This window comes from Saccoglossus kowalevskii, chromosome 9, assembly GCF_978046115.1.
Source record: "Saccoglossus kowalevskii chromosome 9, keSacKowa6.1, whole genome shotgun sequence".
Lineage (NCBI taxonomy): Eukaryota > Metazoa > Hemichordata > Enteropneusta > Harrimaniidae > Saccoglossus > Saccoglossus kowalevskii.
In genome coordinates this window covers 21179659-21203212 of record NC_140649.1, presented here as the reverse complement: position 1 = coordinate 21203212, position 23554 = coordinate 21179659, and the positions used below count along the sequence as shown (strand labels likewise).

Below are 23554 nucleotides of genomic sequence, written 5' to 3'. Positions count from 1 at the left end.
TTTCTTGTCACTATCATAGTGAAAAATGTAATACATCGAAAATGTACAAAAAATATAGTTCTTGTAATCCGTCATATCGTGGGCAGCTATTTCGATCCACCTGTACATCCCAGTATCCTAGTTACCTCGGGCATGCGCATTCGCATTTTTATCATGTCACCGTAGTTACAAACCCCAAGTAATGTACCTCTGGTAATACATATTACATTTACATGTATATGTTCTGACTCTGACTCTGACTCGTGAACAGATACTTGTTTTTTTATTATATTTTATTTTATTTTTACGTTAACCACATATATAAATACATAAAATTATCCCATCAAAAGAGTACAATTTCTACACAACAACCATGGTAATATCATTATAAGAATACAATTATAAAGTAAAGAGAAAAGAAAAGAAAAGAAAAGAAAAGGGGTATGTCAATGTCACAGCACATTGAATGATTCCCATTTTCATCGTGATTCGCTAATTTGCCTCCCCCTATCGCTATCTCTTTTTCAATATTTATAAACTTGCCTGATGAGATATGGACATCCATGGAAAGAAGATTTTTCGTTTCTCATTTTAGAAAAGTAGATACTTAGTCCATTTTGTTTAAGTATTTATGTCCATTGTTTGGGAATAGCTTTGATTACTAGACCGCAGTAAGTTACGAAATTAATTGCAATATTGTATTTATTTTTATTTTAGTTCAGTATAGGAAAGAAAACCATTATGGCAAGTAAATCGCCATACAAGCCATGATACCTAAAGGGTGGTCGTCGTCGCGCAGCGCGTGCTCGAATTTTATGTAAATAAACAATTTATTTTACACGCGTTGTGTACGTCGCTATCAAGAGTCCCATATCAAACAGGACGCGGTGCGACGACTGCCGCCCTTTAATCCCATGGTTTAACCAGTATCGGTATATGAACATGATGCGGGGAATTGCTACCCGAATGAGCTCCACTAATGCGGCTGGGTGCATGCCAGCTATAAATCACGACAAAAAAAAAGCATTGCCGCTATGAAACATTATAAAACCAAATGTTGGCGTTCAATGTAAAACAAACTTGTAAAACATTCTGCTGTAGTTCTGACGTGATCTTGTATTAAATGATCAAATTCATCAATATGTGAATATAAAGTTGATTTCTATAAAAAGTATCACGTAATTGGTCATGTAAATAAACAGCGGTTCATAACGGTCTTTTCATCTTTTCATCTTCAATCACATTTAAAGCACACACATTACATATACTATATCGACCAGTTTCGATGCGTAAGTCTGACAAAACGAAATTGTGCCAGAGATGACCATTTATGAAACAATTCCACACGGTCCATCTACCATAGAAGGGCTGTGAATTCAAAAATTCCAGTTTGGGTTTGTCACTGAAACAAAAACCACGCATGCGTACGTGCTGAGACAACGAGACGAGGGAACGAGGAAAGAAGATGCTGAATTACGAACATCGAGTTACGAAAACAACCACGCCCATATTTTAAAAACATTGCTCACTTTTGAAAAACCACGCCCGAATTTTAACTCGATGTTAAATTAATAGTTACATGCAACATAGATGTTATTGATGTTTAACGTACTTATTTAGTTTAATTAACAGTTAACCGAATTTCAAGTTACAAACAACATAGATTTTATTGTTGTTTAACGTCCATATTTTGTAACTCAAACTTTAATTAACAATAATAACTGAATTTCAAGTTACGGACAACATATATATTCTTGTTGTTTAACGTTCATATTCAGTAAATCGAACTTTAATTAACAGTTAATCTCGTTTTGTAATTCGACGTTCGTAGCTCGAACAATTCAACATCTCGTGAGAACGAATGGCATGTTTGACGTCAGTGTGTTCACGAAGCTACTTGGTACATTCAATCACTCATTGAAGAGAACACGAAGAAAATGAAACTGGCATAACTATTGTGTGTTTCTGATCTGTAGGTCACTTGAGTTCACAAAGAAGGGAATTAACGGAAAGTGTGTGTATGTAACCGAATGGAGAATTCAAGTCGAATCTCGGACATCACAAACAACACATAAAGCCATGTATTCAGGGTCATCTCATACGCACATAATAATCTGTCATCGATATACAAATGTATAGGTTATATATTGTATTATGTATGTACCAACAACAGATACTAATCACGTGGAGATATGTTTGAAAAGATTTCTTAAATATTTGAAGGGGGTCAAAGTTCACTTTACAATATATACTTTGTGATTTTATTGGTTAAAGCCATTAATATATTTCAATTTATGGGCATAATTATTTTACTAGAGTTGCTTTAATATTTTAGTTACTATTTTTATTAGCACGGGGTAAATTCGGACATGAGCATATATGCAAACAAAGTTGTTTTTTGGTTTTACTTCAAAACATTTTTTTCTTATCTTAATGGCTTAAAAATGGCTTAAAGTTATGATTTCCATACGGGGTGAATATTCATAAATCAAAATGTGAATATATATTGATACATGCAAATGACAAACACAAATGTGCCCGAATTGAACAAAACATGAGACAATCTGACAACTGATTTCCTTAATATCTGAAACACATTTCAGTAAATACCCCGATATCTAATAAATAAAACGACATATAAAGTATGAGTCTACCATGATTCTCTGTTTACCACAACACTAAAATATCTTCAGTTACTGCTACGTTATTGCGCTCAAGGACGTTCTATTTCCGAACTATTTGAAACCGGAAATTACGCGGGTACTTTCGAACTTCAAACACAAATTTGATTATCGTTATTATGTGTTACTTTCTGTTGTTTCAAAGATTGAATTATTTGTGACATTAATATTTCACTCTCTAGACAATATTTCACTAAAATATGTGATCAAAAGGCAACTTAAACTGTAAAAGCAATATCAAGTTCCGTGTATAAACAATGGTGTAAAGAGGCGGCGGAGCGCTATTTTAGCCAAAATCGGCTAGTATGGCGTCATATGACACAGGTTTGTGCTGGGACAGCGCTTCCGGTGACGACACAACTGCTACGCCAAAACAAGTTGACGTTTAAGAAGTATATTTTACTAGCTTATAATAGTCCAAAACTAAAAACTAACTACACTGTAATTATGGCTCCTACCACTAACATGAAATAGAATAATATAAGTTTTTTATCGATTGTATATGTAAGATGTATCCGCCGTTATATTGAAAATTTGATATTTATATGTGTAATATTTTGATGAATTGTCGAACATATGTACACCACAAAACATATTGATGTATGGTATACTACTTCCTAGATATATGGGGATGGTCTGACTCAGAAATCACTTTCTGTGATTTTCGATTTAATTGATTAAATATTTTTTGAAATTATAATGGAAATCAGATGTGTAGACATAAAGTAAGTGAAAATATAGGTGGCCCTGTACTTCAACCAGAGAAGCCAATTATTTCGTGGTATATTTTAAAAGGTGTATTGGTCTAGTCTTATAATTTGTCAACATAAATGTAATGTAAATACGTATAGTCAATATGGGCATTGCCGATAAAATTACAATTCATGTTAACAGGTGAACTTTGATCCCCTCTAAATTTTGATGATGCCACTGCACACACATAAATACCAATCCAATGACACCACTCATCATTTTTATCCAAAGCTGATACCGAATCCGATAGGATTGGGTTTCATAAAATAAGATGTCTCGTCAAAGCGCCCTCTTTATAAATTGCCAGATTGTGTCGTTGACGGCGCTCTTCAAATGCGCTACAGAAATGGTGGACTAAATATTTGTGTTTACGAAGCAGCGACTAGAAAATAGCACTTGGAACCACGGTGTAGAGGATTATCGTCTGCAACATAAACAGACGAGGCGGCGAAAGATTATGTCGTGACGAGGTACAGGTAGGCACATATATATATATATTTTTAGCTGTGTTTTTTTACAGCATAAAAACGCTGACATATTTTTAGGCGTTTCGGGTTTCTATGTTTCTTAAATTACGTACATTGTGATTGTACAAAACTAAAATTGAATTTGCGACGAGAAGCGAGAAACCATCGTCGTTTTACCCCAATAGCATAATAACATAGTTCTCGTTGGATAGTCTGCGTAATCCCGTTGTCGATCGTCTGTCGGATTGTCTGGTGTTGACATCTTGTTCGTACCATGGAGGTAAAATGTACGTACGTAATGTATACATTTGAACCACGATTGATTGACGCTACCACAGGGGTTTAATCGACCACCTGCCGTGTACACGTATTCTTTGTTGTTGTTCGAGATGTGTTGTTTATTAAACAGGTCGTTAATTTGGCCACCTAAAGCATACTAGTAACTGCCGTGCCTAAACTGAGCTGTTAGCTAAAAGCTCGGATTTCGGATCCTGAGAAAGCCGAGTCGAGTGAGGACCCAGAGGACTGTACTTTTATGTGGTCGAACTTACGTGAGGTCGACTTCACTAGAATTTTGTGTGTGTCACTTTCACTGTAAATCGGACCATGGACATTTACTGAATTTTATCATCACTGGTTAGACCTCACCTGTACACTTGGAAAGATGGTCACCACGTTTTACTACAGACATTTCTGAAATAGAAAAGTGCTACCATATTTGTTATAATAGAAGTGCATATAAACCGAAAGTCACACTTGTTTCACACTAATACGTTATAATATTATTTAAGTTACCATAGAAACACATAAGCACCTAACACTAAGTTAATACATAGTCTGAGGAATTTACTACATATACAAAAAACATCTTCACAGACTTAATCAGCCATCATTAATTTCTCATTGTAAGCGAAAGAGGATGATCCAATTTTATAAAATCACGAACAGAATTTACTGTATTGACTCATCAAGTTTGTTCTATCAAACACATTAGACATTTGCTTCTATCGTGCTGCATACACCACCACTAGAGGACACAGTAAAAAAATGAGTAAAAAAAAATTTCAAACTTCTTTCTTGTCAACGAATAATAAACCATTGGAACTCTCTACCAGATTCTTATTCTTTATCTTCCCTGTATTGTTTTTTATAACCACATATTAATAAACTATATATCTGGACTAAAATTATTTATGGATATTTCTGTATTGTTATTACAAATTTACATAAATTTGATATGCTATAAATCATTACATTTTCATTGCTAGAAAATGTTTACTAAAACAATATTGTTTATAGGTGTAGCATTAATTACTGTAATACTTTTTTAATTAATTCATTTCTATAACACAGAAAGAAATCGGTAAAAAACCTGAAATTTTATGGCCGTGAATATTTCATGGGGTCTCCACGAATGCTGTAAATGATAGCATGTAGAGAACATAAGTAGTTTGATGGATTATGCTTAATTCACCATTATTATAATTCACACTAATAGAGATATATAGAACTTTATTATTTGCAGAATCTGAAAGTCTATTTTCCTGAATGCCTGTACATCTTGAAGACAAAATGACACTTGAAGATGCCGGTAACGGCACACTAAATCATGACAGCAGTTCTCCATCTGAGGATTCCTATGTACAGCAACGAGAGAAACCGATGGTGCATAGCGTACATGAAGCACCACTCTGCGATCAATGTCAGCGACTGGGTTTGACATTTTTTGACCCACACTGTTTGGGTGGATGTAACAGAATATTGTCAGACTCTGAGACAAGTATAGCACAAATATTTGCTGTCATTCGGCAGTGGGTGCCGCAGACGCAGCAGAACATTGAAATGCTGGGATATGAGGTATATAGACATTGTCTGAGAACACAGTTTTGACCAGTGGGTGTAATCAACATACTATTACCCCACCCACCAATGAATTTAGGTTTTGAGTTAGATTGACTGATGGTTAATGAGCAGACTCCAGTTTAATGTATGCCGGTCATTATGACTGAGAACAAAATATTATATATGTTCTTGAAATAATTCTATTGAAATATCCATCATGTGTTGATTTCAGATATGTGCTGATTTTCATTAAGCTTTTAATCTCAGTATCTCATAAGATTTTCAGTACTTGTCTCTCTATCATTATGCAAGATACTTGCCCTTTACTTATCAACCCTTGATGAGTTCATATATCAAATGATATAACAACTAACGCTACTAATACTAAAATTTATTGTAGATTTTAAAAAGAGGCGCCCATGTCGATGACCGTGACGGTTTAACTGACATGACGTTATTAATGTATACATGTAAAGCAGGTGCGATGGGTGTGGGTGACGTCACAGCCGCTGTTAATTTTGCCAACCTGCTGATTAGTAAGGGAGCCGACGTGAGTATCCGCTGTCGATGGACGTTAATGTCAGCACTGCACTATGCCGTTTACTTTGATGTGGCTCCACTTGTTAGATTGTTGCTGAAGGCTTCAAAGGGCGAAGGTGAGTCCCTTGAAATGTATCACAGTGATGTGTGAAAATTGATTTATGAAAAAAAGAACAAACGGAGAACAACAGAACTCGTGTGAAGGTCTGATGACAGTAACCCTAAACGTCAATGGCTCGTATTTGCTGAAATAATTTTGCGCTTATTTCTAATTACGATTCCAGATGTGGATAGTATATGTGGCGAATACGAAAATGGTACGCCATTACACATTGCAGCTACAAGCTGTAGCTACGAGGCGGCAAAATGTCTGCTGCAGCATGGAGCAAACGTTAATGCAAAAGACGATTTGGGGCGTTCACCCATCGAGTGCATCCCAGATTCTACAGTGGTTGATTTAAACACAGAAATGGAAAATAATGCCATAAAGCTCCGACGAATGTTCACCAGCGAAGTTAATTTTCAGATTCCAACGTACGGATTGGTAAATTACGATGGAGTGCCTGGTAAAGTTGTGATGGCATCTCTAGGATTGAAACTTGGTGATCAAGTTATGGTTGGGGGAATTAAGGTATGTACAATGTAGACTTCCAGTGTCTGACAATACCCTGAAAAATCCTCTATACTTACGGCAATATTATCTGTAACCAATTTATTAATTATAAACATAACATAACTATTATAATTATGTACAAAACATGTACAGGTATTATGAGAATTTTTGTTTGTTTTTTGCCACTGTAAAATGACTAGTTTTCAATGGGTTTAAATTTTGCTGATTTACCATTTCAGGCATATTCAGTGGCTTTAAATGCATGGTTTTATCATTTAGATAATGTGTTCTATGCTAAATTGTACATATTCACTGTGTTTTAATTTAGCGCATTTCCCAGTCAGCGAAACAAGCAAAATTAAAACCCAGTGAATAATTAACCCCTTTATACTATATTATGGCCTTTAGCTCCCATGACAACAGAAACAAGACAACCATCTGCATGTACATTCCTAACGAACTCTTTTTCATCACTGTATTTATCGTTACTGTGAAAGGGTGTCTGTTGTCATGATGCATAATGTTCAATATCGGACCCATTCCATGTATACAATGTCTGTAAAATACTTTGTATAATTTGAATGTGTACAGGGTGATGACCACAGCCCTTAACAATGTTTAGAATGCATGTCATGCTATTCAGGAATCATTCTTTTGAACATGTGAAACAAATAAATTTCAATCAATTTCACTTCTAAGCGCTAGCTCATTCCTTTGCAAGAAGCATTTTGATATTGCATCTAAAACAAATCTCTTTGGTTATCTGTAACTGAGGTTTTCTTTTTGCATTAACAGCTTGGTACATTGCGGTATTGTGGCACAACACAGTTTGCTACTGGGCAGTGGGCTGGAATTGAACTGGATGAACCTGAGGGTAAAAACGATGGCAGCGTCGGTGGCATATCTTATTTTTCCTGCCCACCTAAGCACGGTGAGTAAACACGTCAATCTGCAACCTTATTTGATCATAACATCTGATAGTTGTAACCACAAACCATTCTACCAATGATTTTATTGTTTTATACATATATTGTTTTATAAATAAATTTAATGAATCAATTGTTCTTCTCAGGTATATTTGCTCCGTTATCCAAGATTTCTCGACCGGGTTCAACATCTCGAAATAGTACGCCAAGACGAGACAGCCTGGGAAATATCAACTATGGAAAAGTTAAAGTAGCACATGTGACTGCGAGAGTGAACACAGGTAACGTTTAGAATGTGTGGAGTCATTTCAAACGAGTATTTAATAAATCTGTTGTAGTATTTTCTCTATTAGAATCGCATATAAACCATAAATCAATTTTTTTGTATTCATTCAATAATATGAGGTTATTTCAAGAATACCTCAAAGTATGCACGAAGACAGTACAGCTGGAGTATTGACCTGCGCTGCACGGCGTACTGTCTGAGTGCATACTTTTGAGGTAATAATAAACTTATTATTATACATTCAAGGATATTATTCAAGGATACACCATGGGAATGCCGAAATCCAAAATGTATAGAACAGAATCTGCGAACTTATTTGTGTTGAATCTGGCCAATTTCTAGTGGCAGCCATGTTTGTTTTTATTATTATAGGACGCTTATGCGAGTAAGCATTCTATATTTGGAATTCGCATTTCCTTATATGGTAGGATGAAAATACCCTGTAAAATACCGCAAAATTACGGCACGTTGTAACTTATGGCGTTACGGTGACAGATGTAAAATAAAATGAATTATTTTGACTATAGAAACACTTCTGTAATTTACATGAGTACATATGTGCTACTAATAGAGTGAATACATATACTGTATTTTTTCTTATACTATTAATTAAGTACAAATACATTTAAATATTGTTTATTTTGACCATTGAAATACCTCCGTGCTACAATTATCAACAAATATTGGATTACATGAATTAAGTGTTAGATGACAATATTTTCAGATGGTTTGAAAATTAAAGTTGCATTCAGCCTTCGTAAAGTTGTTAGAACTCACTATATAGAGTCTATTAAGAGGTATTTGGGCTTGTGAAAATGCGCGGATAGCGAGAAATCGGCCTGAAACAAACAGCGACTGGAGAGAACATCCATATGAAATCATTTGTAAAGTTGACTTGTCTTCTTACAAGTTTGATTTAAACTTAATTCCCAGTGAACCTATGCGTGATTCTATCGAGATTTTCGCATAAAAAAATAGAGTGAACTGATGTGAGTGGGTTTTCAGTCCTCAAATAACCGATTGTAAAATGTCAGCGCATTTGAAATACATTTTTGTTCCAATGAAATTCAAACACACGCTGTACGGTGATTTATAATTAATATTGGATTAAAATAGCAGTTTTATAAGGTAAGGAATTAAAAATTCAAAATAAATTAACAAGCAAACAAATTATCTTGGGAGATAAAAACTTGTCCATTATACTTAACCACATTATACTTATCATTAAAAAATGCAGTTATAAAAGCAAGCTTAAAAAAAGATTTGCCAAATTTTAACATAGCTATAGCAGAGGTGAGATACAATAAAAAGTATGAATTACTACTTTCAATCAGAAAGGGCACAACAAGAATTTTTTAGAAGAAATGGAATAATTTCCTAGTGTACAAGCACTTACATTTGTTTTTTGCATTTTATCAATTAGAAAAGACTTTTGGTGCTCAACTCTGTTTTTTTGTTAATTTTTTAATGTATTAGGCAGCAAGAATAAGCACAGGGCTGCATTCGTATTTTTGTGCATCAAATTTCAGTGAAAAATGTGCAAAGGTATTGAAGATGTATTCTGGATGTCTTCATCATATGAAGCAGAATGTGAGGCTTATGGTATCCCCAAAGTGATAAAATATTAAAAAAAACTTTAACTGTCAAATTTTTGAATTAATATAATATTCATCAGCTGTAATGATCGAACCACTGTTAAATAACTCTCATTTAAATATTTCAGGATTACGTAGGTCACCATCCAGTCAAAGCATCAACTCAGATCCAGGTGATATCGAGACAGGAGACAGAGTCATTGTGGCGGGTCAAAGAACTGGTGTTGTAAGATTCAGTGGCAAAACTAACTTTGCACCTGGTAAGTACACACTTACACAGATTAAGTAAACCCACTGCCAAATATTGTCAAAGTTCGCCAAAAAACGAAACATATTTTATGTAGGATCATACACCCCCACCGCTTTTTTTGGGCTTATTTCTCAATTAAAACTCACTTAACTATAACTTGTGTTTCCCCTCTTGCTACCTTAACCTAGTAAATATTCAATTTTACCAAGAGAATATATTGTTTCCAACACTAGTGAGTTTAACATCAAATCCACTAAATGAAACCCAGTTAATATTTTTCTCTGTGCATGTGTACTTTCTAATAGGTTGGTGGTATGGTATAGAGCTAGACAAGGCGGTTGGTAAAAACGATGGCGCTGTATCCGGTGAAAGGTATTTCACATGTGAACCACGAAGAGGAGTCTTTGCTCCACCATCAAGAGTTAAAAAGTAATTATTTATTTATCTTTTTTGAGGACCACCATTTTAGGGTAGCTATAATTTTATGCTGACACATTTTGATATATATGTATGTTATGATATATATTTGATATATAAGATAAGATAAGATAACAGCTTTATTACAACCGTGTAGAAAATTTTACATTTCTAATTTGGTGTTTAAAATGTAATAAAGTTAATAATGAATAACTAAAAAAGTAAGTAGGCGAAAGTTGAATAAATAAAAAATTAAATAAGTGTGACTGAGTGTATTCGTTTGTTTGTTCATTTACTGTTACTCAAGTACACATAGAGGGCTATAATAGTATCTTTATCTTTTGATTGTAAGATATGTTTAAATTGTTTTTCTTTTAATATCCAAATTCAGGAAATTTGCATTTACACTGTTGATACTGTGAAACATTGCGTCTCTTTGTTTTGTGTACAATTTACAATGTATTAAATGATGTTCCTCATTTTCAACTTCGTTACAATGGGAGCATAACCTGTCTTCCACTGGTGTTTTTGGTTTTGTATAACGACCTTTTTCGATGGCAAGTTTATGGCAACTTAATCTAAATTGAGCTATTGTTTTGACATGTTGTGGGTTGTTCATCACTTTTATGTATTCTTCTTGTTCCAAGGAGTCTTTGAATGTCCTGTATGTGCGTAATTTGGCACTTTCCCTTTTTTTGTCTATATTCCATTTGTTAATGTAATATTGTCTAAGTGAATTATTTAGTTTTTGTTTTGTGAAATCTGTGACATTGTTTTTGTTGTAAAGTTTCAAGTTTCGTTCTAAGGTAGTCAACCATGCTCCTGTGTAAGTATTGTTTTCCATGTCTTTTATAGCATAAAAAGCTAAATTGTCATTGTCTATCGCTTTGAGGTGTTTGTAATAGTTAATTGCTGAGCAGTATATTCTGCTTATCAGTGGCTCTCTTCCCAGTTCCATTCTGCATCCAATTTTGCTCGCTCTGTTGCCAATGTTAAGAATTTGACGACAAAAGCGTAGATGATATTTTTCTGTTGCTGTTTTGTCCCAATTAGTCTGATTTTGGAAAATGCCCCATATCTCACCTGCATATGTTAATATGGGTAGTTGTATTACATTTAGGAGTTTTTACTTTATCCTTATACTGTTCATGTTTGTTGGATATATGTGTGACTGGATCCTTGCAGCTTTGTAGGTCTTGTCTGCCAGTCTGTCTGCAGTAGAGGTTATTGATCCATTGGCCTTAAATGTTACTCCAAGATATGTGTATGTTGTATATAATATATAAGTATGTTGTAGCAGTTGATAGTTGTAACGAAAAAAACAACAACAAATGTTAGAAACTATATCTCTTGCCTTCCTCTAGGCTTAAATAATCATTGATCTGTACCCTTAATCACATGATATCATCTGAGTACTGTAAAATCTGTATTAGAAGCCACAGTTTCTATTAAAATGATACAATGCAACAGAGGGGATGCGGCTTCTATTAGAGCATCTACACATATGAGAAATGATGAATTTTTGGTTCTCAATTGTTCAAAAAAAATGGGTGAAACTTTTATTAGGGATGCAGCTTCTAATACAGATTTTACGGTACTTTCCTTAGTACTCACTTAGCTTTCTTAATTAAATCATTATTCCAATATTGTGCTACATTTCACAAGCACATAACTTGCAATTTCTACTGGGTGCTATCAGTAAACTACATGTAGGTAACTAAGTATATAATTCCTTCACCTGCTACAGTTAAGAGGGAAATTCAGACATGTACTTCATAAATATGAATGAAATAATGTTCCCCTTTGTCGCAAGAATGGCTGAAGTTTGCCAGTCAGGAAGTTGAAAATTCAATTAGGAATTTACCTTTATTTTTTTATAGGGTATTTATTCAGGTGGATTTTTTATTTTATTGAGTTTTTTTTGCTGAGTAAAGTGTTATTTTTCTTGTTAATGTCACTGAGAGACTTATGCGTGTATAGATATTTTCCTTCAAGCAGGTTTTACTCTTTACTCTTTTCTATTTCTTTTTACCTAACAACCCCTCAAAAAAATAATGGACCATTTTTATAAATAAATTGTTCTTTGGGTTCATAAGATACTTAAAATTTAACTGAATGTAAAAAAATGGGATGTACATGCTTACTTGCTCTTTCTAAATATTTTTTAAGGTGGTAATTATTTTTTATTGAATATTTTAGATACTTTGCTGGATCAAATGAATCTTTGAACTCACTGGATGGTAGTAGTAGCGGTAAGTCTGAATGCCTATGTCATAGAAATTGTTAATTTTCAAACTTGACATGACAATTTAGATTTAGATTTATATATCTACATGGCCAAGCTATGATGGCTATCAAAGTCAAATGTTTGTGCATTTTGATTGGTGCATTCTGATTGGTGCATTTTGATTGGTGCATTTTGATTGGTGCAGTCAGAGATATAAGAAGCAAATAGAGCATTCTGGCAGGTGTGTGTGTGGGGTTGAAGCCATTGGCAGAGGGTGCCAATTAACTACGTTCAATTATCCACCATAGACTCGCGTCAGTCAAAATGACTATTTTGAACTGTAGGCATTAATCTGCGGTTCATGGGGCTTCCCCTGACCTAGATGTCTCTCTACATCATTGGCTGAATCGCAGATTAATGTCTACAGTTATGTCTACGGAGTCTATTGTGGGTATGAACTATGTGAATAGGCGGGTTGAAAACCCTCTGCCTAATTCACCCCACCATGTCAGACTAGTATAAATTATTCAGTACATGTTTGTTGACTAAAAGATCATCCTGAAACCTGAGGTGTTTGGCTCAACTGTGACTGTATTACAGATGTGTGTTTCCAATGGAGCTTGTATGGTATTGACATTTTTTATCTGAATTTGTTGAGGATTCCCAGTATTTGCTGTATTTTTAAATGATTCAGCATACATTGAATTCAACTGTTGGTGTGCTTCCCATTAGAGATGTGCACCTCATAGCTACGGTAAAATATAGTATGTATGATTGCACGTGATAAACACATAATAATAGGTGATTTCCCGTACAATTGCGAGATCTCGTGAGATGCATGAAAGACGTGCGTCGGACGTCTGCCGCAAAAATCAAACGATTTGATTTTGAACTCGAATTTCTTTATTTCGTAGCTCACATCGACCGGCCGATCTTCGACAGGGGAATATTGCTTTTGAATATCCTTACTTCATCGAAATTGTCTATCATCAAATGTTTACAGCACATTATTAAGCATGGAAATGTCCCTCAAAATACTTTCGCGTGATTCTCGTATTGCTGCATTGTTCTTTATTTGAAGCAAATTTCTAACACCAAATACAAATTGATGCAATAGACCATTTTACTTTCACTGCGAGATCCCGCGTTATGCGTGAAATCGAACGTAAAAACAGGACAAACAAAGGTCGTAGCATTGTAGTGGCAACAAACATCGCGTGGGAATGCGAAAGTATTTTGGGTGATATTTCCATGCTTATTAATGTGCTGTACACATTTGATGATAGTTAATTTTGATGAAGTAAAGGTATTCAAACGCAACATTTCCCTGTCAAAGATCGGCCTTTCGATGTGAGCTATGAAATAAAATAATTTGAGTTTAAAAAAAATCTTTAGATTTTTGCAGCAGACATTCAACGCACGTCTTTCACGCAATTCGCAAGACTTTGCAGTTGTACGGAAAATCACCTGTTTGTGACAACAAGCATCTATGTGAGCGTTAATGTATGATGTGTTCATATGCTATCAATTGGTAGGTTTTAAAACGACTGGTAGAGCTAGTGTGGGAGCCTTGAATCTGAGTGTGACCAGGAAAACACCACTAAGGTAGGGAGCGTTTCATTTCATACTCTACTAAATCAAGCAGGGAGATGAGCTAATTGCTTATGCTTTCTAACATGTGACACTCGCTGCTCACCGTTATACAACGCATTAGTCTGCAACTGTATGCTGTACTCAAATTGCTTTATGTAGAAACTTCAGAAGACGTGGATCACTTACTATGTTGTACATGTTGATAGTTTTATTGTTTTGTACAGACACTCATTTTTCAACAAAAAAAGTTAGAATATACTTCAAAATCGTTTCTATTTTACGAGAGACAAAAACTCACTATTTTGTCTCAGTGAACATTTCGTTCTTGGTATTTAAAACAGTGAATGACTTTAACATTATTTCATCCTCGTAAATTTCCCCAACATACAAATTGCAATAATTGAGATTAATATCGGTATTATTTATACTCAATATATTTATGTGTGTCAGTGGTGTAAATGAAACGTAATTTCTTTATTTTTATCCATGCCTCTGTTAATACAGGGAAGGGTGAGTTCTGTTCAGCTTTGATGGTATTGTATTACTGGTGATTTCTCTGCCTGATTTTTCTTTACATACGTTTGAGTATAACGTGTTTCTATGTTTTTATTCAAAACGATGAAACAAGACCAGTATTCAGAAAAGACCACAGTCAGGAAATTAAAATAATAGTCCGTAATTTTGCCTCACTAAATCTGATTGATGTTTTACAAACGTCATAAATGTCCCTTTCAAAACAAATAATTGTTCATGCAATTCTTTCTTAGATGGAGAATTTCCAAGATACATGTAAATAAACATTTCGCCATGAGTACCTTGGTGTATACACTAGGTTCAACAAACCCATGTTAATATTTATCTATATTTATAATCCCAACTGTATTCATTTGAAATCACTGAAAACACTGAAATCACTGAAAACACTGAAATCACTGAAAACACTGAAATCACTGAAAACACTGAAGGCCTATGGTGCTTTGTGATTGGTTGACACTTTCTCGCAATTACCATGATTTAAGGTATGAATCTAGTTGTCAAATCCGTGACAACTACCATTTATAAATATTTAGATTAATAGATCAGGGATTTTTCTAGGAAAAAAATTGTTTAAGAGGTAGCACACCTTTGTTACCATTAGTAACACTCTATATTTGTTATAACTGATCATAATTTACTGACTGTTCCAGGTTTGGTATGAGGGCACAAGCCCAAGATGTGAGGGCGCTGCGCCACTGTTCCCCTGTTTGAAAAAAAGCTCGATAGATCAATAGTAACATACATGGGTTTGTTGACTCTAATGTAGTGTTCAGTTATTTTTTGATTTGAGGATTTGAGACAATGATTAGAAATTTTTAAATTTGAAAAAAAGCTATAGGATTCATTCTATATAATTCTTCCTACTCTTAACTTTTTTCATAATTTAAAAAAAAAAGTTTGGTCTTTTGTCAGCATGGTTTACATTCAAAATTGACCTTGATCATGATACTTTATCAGCTATATTATTTTTCAATTATAATTTACTATGTAATTTATGTTGTGGTCTGCATTTTGTTATCATTCCATGCATCCCGCTTCTTCCGTATTGTACCATACATTTCCCGTATTTTTTTTTTTGTACTTCCATTTTCTCTGTTATATTAATTTTTTTAATGTTCTTGTTTCTTCACATGGCCGTTCATTCTTGTGGTCAATGTAGGGAGAGGTGAGTCCCCAGGTCGTTGTTTATTTGCACCATCATCATCAACATTTGTGTGTGTTTTTTTTCACCTTGTGTAGACTTGAGTGAGAAACCACATACAGTTACAAAATCTGATTTTTGGGCAAAAAATGATGACATACAAACTTAAAAATCATTTTTACTTTGTTTAAACATTTAAATTGTTTAAATATGATTTACAAAATTCACTGAATGTATGATGTCTCATTACTCACCACAGCGCCCTCTATTTCATTATGCTCTTGTATGCATTGGCTGGTTGCCGGCTTCAACTGCCATGGCACAACAAGCTACAAGTGTCCGGTAACTAGTAATTGTGTCGGTATTCTGATTGGTCAGCGAACTTTTTAGTCTGTGTTTATTTTACTCAGTTACCAGAAGTCGGTGATGTAAATGCTCACCAAACTGAAATCAAACAAAGTTAGTTTCAGTTAATCACATAAAAAAGCAAGTTACTGGTTGCCCTTGTCTTTCTTGTCATTCACAAATGATGGTGAGAATCATAACCAATCATTACATTGGTTATAGCGCCCTCTAAGGCAGTTAAGTACACATTACTCTTGAAACTATATGGGGTTTGTAGGTACATGCATTACTACACTATTTACTTGGTACCGGTAACTCGTGTTGTCATCAATTGATGTGTTAAACTAATTGTCTAATCTGTGAAATTAGCATCATATTGTGAAATCATTAATTTTACTGGTTTTTAATTTCACTATTTTATTATTTATTAATATTCACTGGGTTCAAAATATAATGACTTGACTTTGAAACGATGAGCTCTGTTATAAATTTACATATGCATGGATTTAATTTAGAAAATTTCACAGATTTGCGAAAAATAATGAAATTAAAACCTAGTGACTAATTAATGCTTTATTTTCAAACTGTCACACAATTACATTAAACTTAAATAGGGACTAGATTTACAGTAAAACTATCTACATATTTGTGGATATAATTTGGTGCAAATGAAGCATCCCATTATTTCTGTGAATACTACAAACACCCTTGAGTTCATAGCAAGAAAGTTCTAATAATTTTCATCATTTTGCTCAGCTCTGGGCTCTCTATATCAAGCGGTTGGTTCTCAATGATGTATAATAATGACATTACAAGGATACAGCAAAATATGCACTCAGACAGTACATGGTCACATTGACCACCATTATGCACTGGTTAATACTCCCACTGTGCTGTCTTAGTGCATTCTTTGCGGTATCCTCATGATAACTTCATCTTCATCTTACAATGACTTTATAGTGTGATATTACACTGAACATACCATAATATTTAACAAATAATATCTCTCCGTAAAGATAAAAATTAGCATATGAGCTAAGATTTGACTCACAATATCGTGGAATACGTGCCACATATGTTGTACAAGTCAACTTATATTTATTTTATATACTAAAATTCTCCAGTGTGTTTTGTTTATGTTGATACAAAACTAGAAAATTATGGAAAATATTACTATTACTTACTTTGAAATTGTCATAGCAACTCTGCAGAATTGTTGTTTCTGACTGTCGTCATTTGGACTGCCAAAGACTGATCTATTACACGTCTTCGCAAACTATTTTAGGCGATATCAGAGGTTGGAGCGAGCATATGTAAATTAAAACCTGGTATTCAATGCCCTCATAAATGTGATGGCGCTGTTTCTATCAAAATGCTCTTCTGACTCATATTCCCCACAATGAACGTTGTCTTACAATAAAAATTCTGTAACAGTTAGCATTCATGCATCTCTGTTTCTCATTCAATATACAAGACTTGTCAACACAGTATTATTTATATCCCTCGTTCATGTCTTTCCATACATAGCATGCATTGGTGTGTGTATAGATCTTAACAGTTCTTCAGACTTAACCATTTCATCCCAATCAATTCCTTCACCTTCATGCTCACAGTTTGTCTGTCTATTCCATATGCGTGTATGACTATCATGGTGTGTTCCCACTTGATGGTGTTTTGGGGACTAGTTCCACTCCCAGTCAATGCTATATACACTCTTACCCTACTTTTTTCATAGAGTTTCCTCTCGCTTATATGGTGGCGGACAAACTAAAAGAAATTTAGAAATTAAAAAGGTGCCTAGAGTTACTAGTAAACAAAAATACGTAAAAGACCGGTAGGTAAATCTAGCAAAACAGAGCAGTAAATTAAAAAATTAAAAAGTAGCATAGAAAGTATTTAAATTTAAAAATATTTGAAATTAAAATTTAAAAAAACCTAATAACTAACAAAATATAACTAATATCAAATATGTTTGCACATGATTACATAAGAATGTTGTTTGATTAACTTTAATAATATTCATTTTGTGATTATAATTAAATAAATCACTTTAATATTATTTTAATAGTTTAGCTGTGATTTTAGGTTATCTTACAAAAGTTAGTTTGTTGATTCATGTTAAAGTTTTTTCTTCTGCACGTTGCACTGAGTTGAAATCTAAGGCATTATATATATAGTTATTATAAAAAGTAAGGTTGGATAATGGTTTTTCTACACCACTGTGTTTGCTTGCACAGTGATAAGGGTTATCTATGAACAACAGACTAGTTTCAAGTACTTCAGAAATTTGCGTGTAAAAATGAGAAGATTGGGGTTGATTTCGCAGCTTAACGTTCAATAGCTCATCAGAACGCCACAGACCAGCGAAACCAGTGAATAAATTTTGCCAGCTAAAAATCAACAGCCCATTCTCGCCACCGACTGTAACTTGAACTTGAACTTGAAACTTGTATATTGCTTCTTCCACCGCCTGTACTTTACACATCACTGTGATGCGCATGATATTTAAAAAAAAAAAAACACTCCTCAATTTATGCACTCAATTAGTTAGGGAGTCTTAGGAGTCTCCCTAGGCCATGCATTTTCACTGTGCCATTTGACATCAGGGAGATATTAATGTACCAGTAAAGTATTCTATGATATTAACCATAGATCTCAGAAAGTGACTTATTCTTAGTTTTCTGGTTTTACTGATTTCCTCTATACAATGCTTTTGTGAAATTCTTGTAAATTATGATTTAAATAATCTGAGATATCAGTTTGAGACAAGCCAGAGTGTTATCTCGTTTTTAATCACATTTAACATGTTGTCTACTGACACTACTTTTATCCACTTATTACGACTATCAGTGGTGGTTTCAACACAGAATGTCCCCTCCCCCTCCCAATTTGTTTCTGGTCAACTTGCTTCAATGTCAGTTCAAAAGAGGACATTCAAGCAGGAGAATAATGACATAAAAAGGTAAAGAAGAATATATATTCATCGTGGCATTTGAACATCGCAAACCAGAAATAGGGCAGTAGATACTTAACAGTGAGAGTGTGAATCTGCCTGCAAATGTCTAAATTGGTTTTATCACCTAATATTATTAGTACTCTATGTTTGTTCATTTTACAAAATAATAGCAAACAATTATGTGAATTGATTAAAAACTTTCCTGTAAAATAATTAATGTACTTATTTTAAAATGGTAAACTTGCCAGAAACACACTGGGAATTAACATTGTTATTATGAATTCCGTGTATAATGTTTTTTCATATGGAGGTGTTAATTTCGTTTTATTTTGACCTAAATTCTGATTTGATGTTTTACCGCATATTCCAGGTCTAAAAGTGTTACTTCTTTTCCGAGAACTCCAAGAATAACGCTGAATACATCGGGTGAGTATCGGCTGCAAGAAGGGATGAGCGTCTACCTTAACAATGAACTTGGCATTGTGAGATACATTGGTCCTGCTCACTTTGCGGATGGCGTCTGGTTAGGTGTGGAACTGAGAACCGCTAAAGGAAAAAATGACGGATCAGTCCAAGGAAAGAAGTATTTCTCTTGCAAGCCGAATCACGGTCTTCTTGTGCGTCCAGGTAAAGTCACCGTTCGTGGTATTAAAGGGGACAAGCTGATTGGAGACGAACATAAACAAACGTCAAAAGTAACCAATGCGAGTTTCCAGACTGACGATTAATGAATATATAATATATAATGTTCACATACTGTAGAATACTTTATTTTAGCTGGAATTAATTTTCACTGAAAACACTTTTTAAGTGTTTTGTATGGAATTTATTTTCACTGATTTTTGACAAGTTGAATGTAAAACCAAATTTCTATTGTCTTTGGTAAAACATAGGAAAAAATATATATTTTCCGGATTTTATTTTCACTGAATCATCCCTTCAGGGAAATAACAAAAATTAATTCCAAGCGAAAATAAAGTATTGTAGAGTATTGTAAACTTCATCTGCAGCGGCAGATGCATTATAGATAACTTATTCGTGTGTGATTATTCATGTTCATATAACTGTTTTATGGTTTATCATAAATTGCTGGCACTCACACAAAATAATACTGATATGATGAAATGCCATCACGCATTTTTTTGGAAAATTTTGCGTACAAGTGAAGTGCGCCATGTATGGTAGAATGGGGAAATGTTTGTTTATTTGTAGACAATCATAACATAATTAGTTGTAGTAATGAACAAAAAATCTTATCCACAGTGACACTTTAAAAAATAGAATGCAAATATTATTTTAAAGTCATCCCATATAAAAATGGTATTTATTTCAACTGTCATATTTTAAAAACTGTAATATAAAGTAGCATGAATGTAATTCAACTCTGATGCTATAAATTTACATATACCAACAAAAGATGCAAGCAGTGAACATATGTTTTCTATTTTATGATGATGTCTTCATTTCGCTCACCATGACAGACGTTTAAATGCAATTTCAGAAGTTTGGATTTTTGTGGGAACATGTGATAGTTACTCAAGAGTCACACTTCTCATTCAGTCTTTTGTCGTATTATGTGGATTTGTACTATTTTCAAATGTGAAAACTAATACAATGTATGACGATTACCCAGGTACTTGTACTTGTCAAAGTAAGTCAAGGGCAATCAAGTGTGTATCCAGGTTTTGACACAGAGTATCGCCTAAGACTGGGTTATTTGCATTTTGGTACTTTCTGGCGATTCTGACTACATGTACCACACATTTGTATAGTATGGTATTGTGAGTGGAAAGTTGGGCTCATACATGGACACGTATTATAGGAATATATCAACCACAACAAGTATGATGGACAGACGGATGGACATATGTTTTTGCCTTTTCTTTCATCCTTATCATGGATTTGGTAATACTCGAAATGATAATATTAATGTTATGAGTTATAATTCATTAATTCGATACCATTAATTACAACTATTTATTTTAATTATTAAATTGGTAAATTAAACATGTAGAGATAATTGGGCTCCACACCTGAAAAGACTGAACTGCATAGAAATTAGTTCTCTGTGTAAAAAATGAGTGGCTGCTGTTTACATTAATTTGAAGGAGTAAGCATTGGTAGCATAGTGGTTGTTGTTGTGTCAGACCAAAGATCTGGTGACCACTACCCTTGATGAGTGTGCCACAGACTCAATGGAAAGGCTAAATCCACAGGCTGAGATAAATTCACTAACGAATGCAACTTTGGGGGAAATTTGATGAATGTCCACAAGCTCTTGTGTTTAACCGTGGCCTGGTTGATGACAGGATAGCCATCTCCCTATCAAATGCCATTAGATGTTATTTGATAAAGAACATAATTATAGTTTCTGTGGCAAAATGTAATATATGTTTTTACTTGCATTTGTAATTTGAACATTTAAAAAAAATATTAAAGAGACACAATACTGACATTCAATATCCGGAACTGTTGCCCCACCAAAAAACAAACATGAAAAGTAAAACCAAATTGTGTACAATTTCAATTGAAACCAAAAAATAATAAGAAGAAGAATAATATCAAGGGCATGCAACTGAAGCATCAAATGAAAATCTCATTTAAAGCGAGAGGGTTGTCACCTGCACACGCGTGGGAATTGAATCCTAAGCGATGATAACAACACACGGTAAGAATGCAAAGGCTGGTAGATAGAAGCTTGTTTGTAAACAATGACACGATATTGCCACCTGACGCATGCGTAGGTGACGACTCCCCCCGCTTTAAATAAGAATGTGATTTCCGTGAATTCTTAAAACTAATAGCATTTCAATTGGTCTTCATGATTGGGTCAACATTTTTTACTTATCTCATGTGACTGCAGTATTGTCCAAAACAAACATAAATATTGGGCCTTAGCTTAAAGCGAGAGGGTCGTCACCTGTGCAGGGGCAGGAATTGAGTACCTAGTGACGATAACAACATGCGCTAAAAATGCAAAGGCTCATGCTATGGCCATCTGACTCATGCGCAGGTTACGTCTCCCTCGCTTTAATGATTGGTCGGTGGTTTTTAGCTGGTATTATAATTTCTGTTAAAAATATCAAATTATTAAATGTAAGATTACCTTGGTGTGCCTTGTTAGTATCGGCAGTCAATAGTGTCAAGCAGTCCAAAGTATCTGGAGTCAATAGTGTCAGGCAGTCAATAGCGTAATTAGTCAACTACATATCAGCATTAATGATGTATTATTTTTAAAATATACCGTAATTATATAAAAAACAAACATCCACATTCACTTGTTGATAACTTGATAATTGTATTTCTTAAGCCAAATTATATCATGTATTTGTAAGAAGCTAATGTCAAATAGACGAGTGTTAAGTCGTCTATTCTTGTATTTCATGTAATTAATAACCTGTAGCTAATACTGAGGACTTGTGATGGACAGTGATGGATATAGGTTTCATTTCATGAAGAGCTAAGATTTTTTGTTTGTTTACAAATTGTGTGAGAAACTCTAATTTTTATCTCAATATCATCAGAGATAATTCTAAAAAAAAAACATACCAAAAAACCAGATAGGAGAATCATTTTCCGGAATTACTTTGTTGTCTGCATAAATTCAGATTTCTGTGTTTATGTAACTGTGAGTAGAAAAAAATTTCATTTCACTCCTCTACTCCTTTGAAAAAAAACCAATGAATACACAGAGCAAGTTATTTATTTGCCTTTCCTTCAGCATAACAGTTGTATATAACAGCAGCAATGTAGATAAGGGGCAGATCATTTGATATCCAGGGGGGCCAGGAAAATTGAAATGAAGCCTACTTTTTTTTTTTTCCTATCTGATATGGAATTTTTTTTTTTCAGCAGACCTTGTCTCTAATGTTTACATCCATAGGATTTTGTTTTCAAGCATTGTCATAAAATTTTTGTTTTTTCACAAAATCTTCCTGGCCCCTCCAGGATATCAAATGGATTGCCCCTAAGGGACAGTCTGCAATCTATACGTTAATAACCAATTTAATTCTTGTCACTTTATTTATTTATAATTTTTTTATCTCATTTGACAACTTACCAATGGACAGTACAATACTGTCTGTTGTTTATCTTATTTCTCATCAGTTTTGTAGCATATTAAAGGAAATTGTCATTTCTAAATTATTAAAATTGTTATGAATTATTTGTGTGTGTGTGTGGTGTGATTTTTCACTGTAATTGAACTGTTTTGTTTATTGCGCAAATATTTTAAATCCAGTGTTCTGTACAATATATTACAGAAACAACCAAATAAATTTTCAGCGGCTGAGCATCTGCCAATCCAGATGAATTGATAGGCTATACCGCATTAACTAACTGTCATCAAGTTTAAAAGCGAGATGACACAGAAAACATTCCGATTTCTTTTTGTTGATTTCCTGTGT

The 23554-nt window shown here is 34.1% G+C and overlaps 1 protein-coding gene across 5 annotated transcripts; it reads left to right on the top strand.

The window, feature by feature from the left end:
• The first annotated feature begins 3750 nt into the window (after positions 1 to 3750).
• Positions 3751 to 23313, top strand: LOC100374091 (CAP-Gly domain-containing linker protein 3-like). Of its 5 annotated transcripts, none has more exons than XM_085503297.1 (11): positions 3751 to 3883; positions 5406 to 5737; positions 6123 to 6378; positions 6547 to 6893; positions 7671 to 7806; positions 7948 to 8082; positions 9811 to 9942; positions 10238 to 10361; positions 12549 to 12601; positions 14112 to 14181; positions 19519 to 23313. In XM_085503297.1, the coding sequence occupies exons 2-11, from the start codon at positions 5429 to 5431 to the stop codon at positions 19874 to 19876; spliced, it is 1920 nt and encodes a 639-aa protein (XP_085359423.1). In that variant the 5' UTR covers positions 3751 to 3883; positions 5406 to 5428; the 3' UTR covers positions 19877 to 23313. The 5 variants fall into 5 exon arrangements, with proteins under 5 accessions (XP_085359423.1, XP_085359421.1, XP_085359420.1 ...); XM_085503295.1 differs by having other exon boundaries at positions 3751 to 3889; XM_085503294.1 differs by having other exon boundaries at positions 3751 to 3889; positions 5389 to 5737.
• Positions 23314 to 23554: the final 241 nt, after the last annotated feature.

Bases quoted from the DNA above. Each gene is read 5' to 3' on its own strand.
- LOC100374091 (XM_085503297.1), top strand. From the start codon at position 5,429: ATGCCTGTACATCTTGAAGACAAAATGACACTTGAAGATGCCGGTAAC. The intron at 10,362-12,548 runs GTAATTATTTAT...TGAATATTTTAG, and splicing joins CCACCATCAAGAGTTAAAAA to ATACTTTGCTGGATCAAATG. The intron at 14,182-19,518 runs GTAGGGAGCGTT...CGCATATTCCAG, and splicing joins ACCAGGAAAACACCACTAAG to GTCTAAAAGTGTTACTTCTT.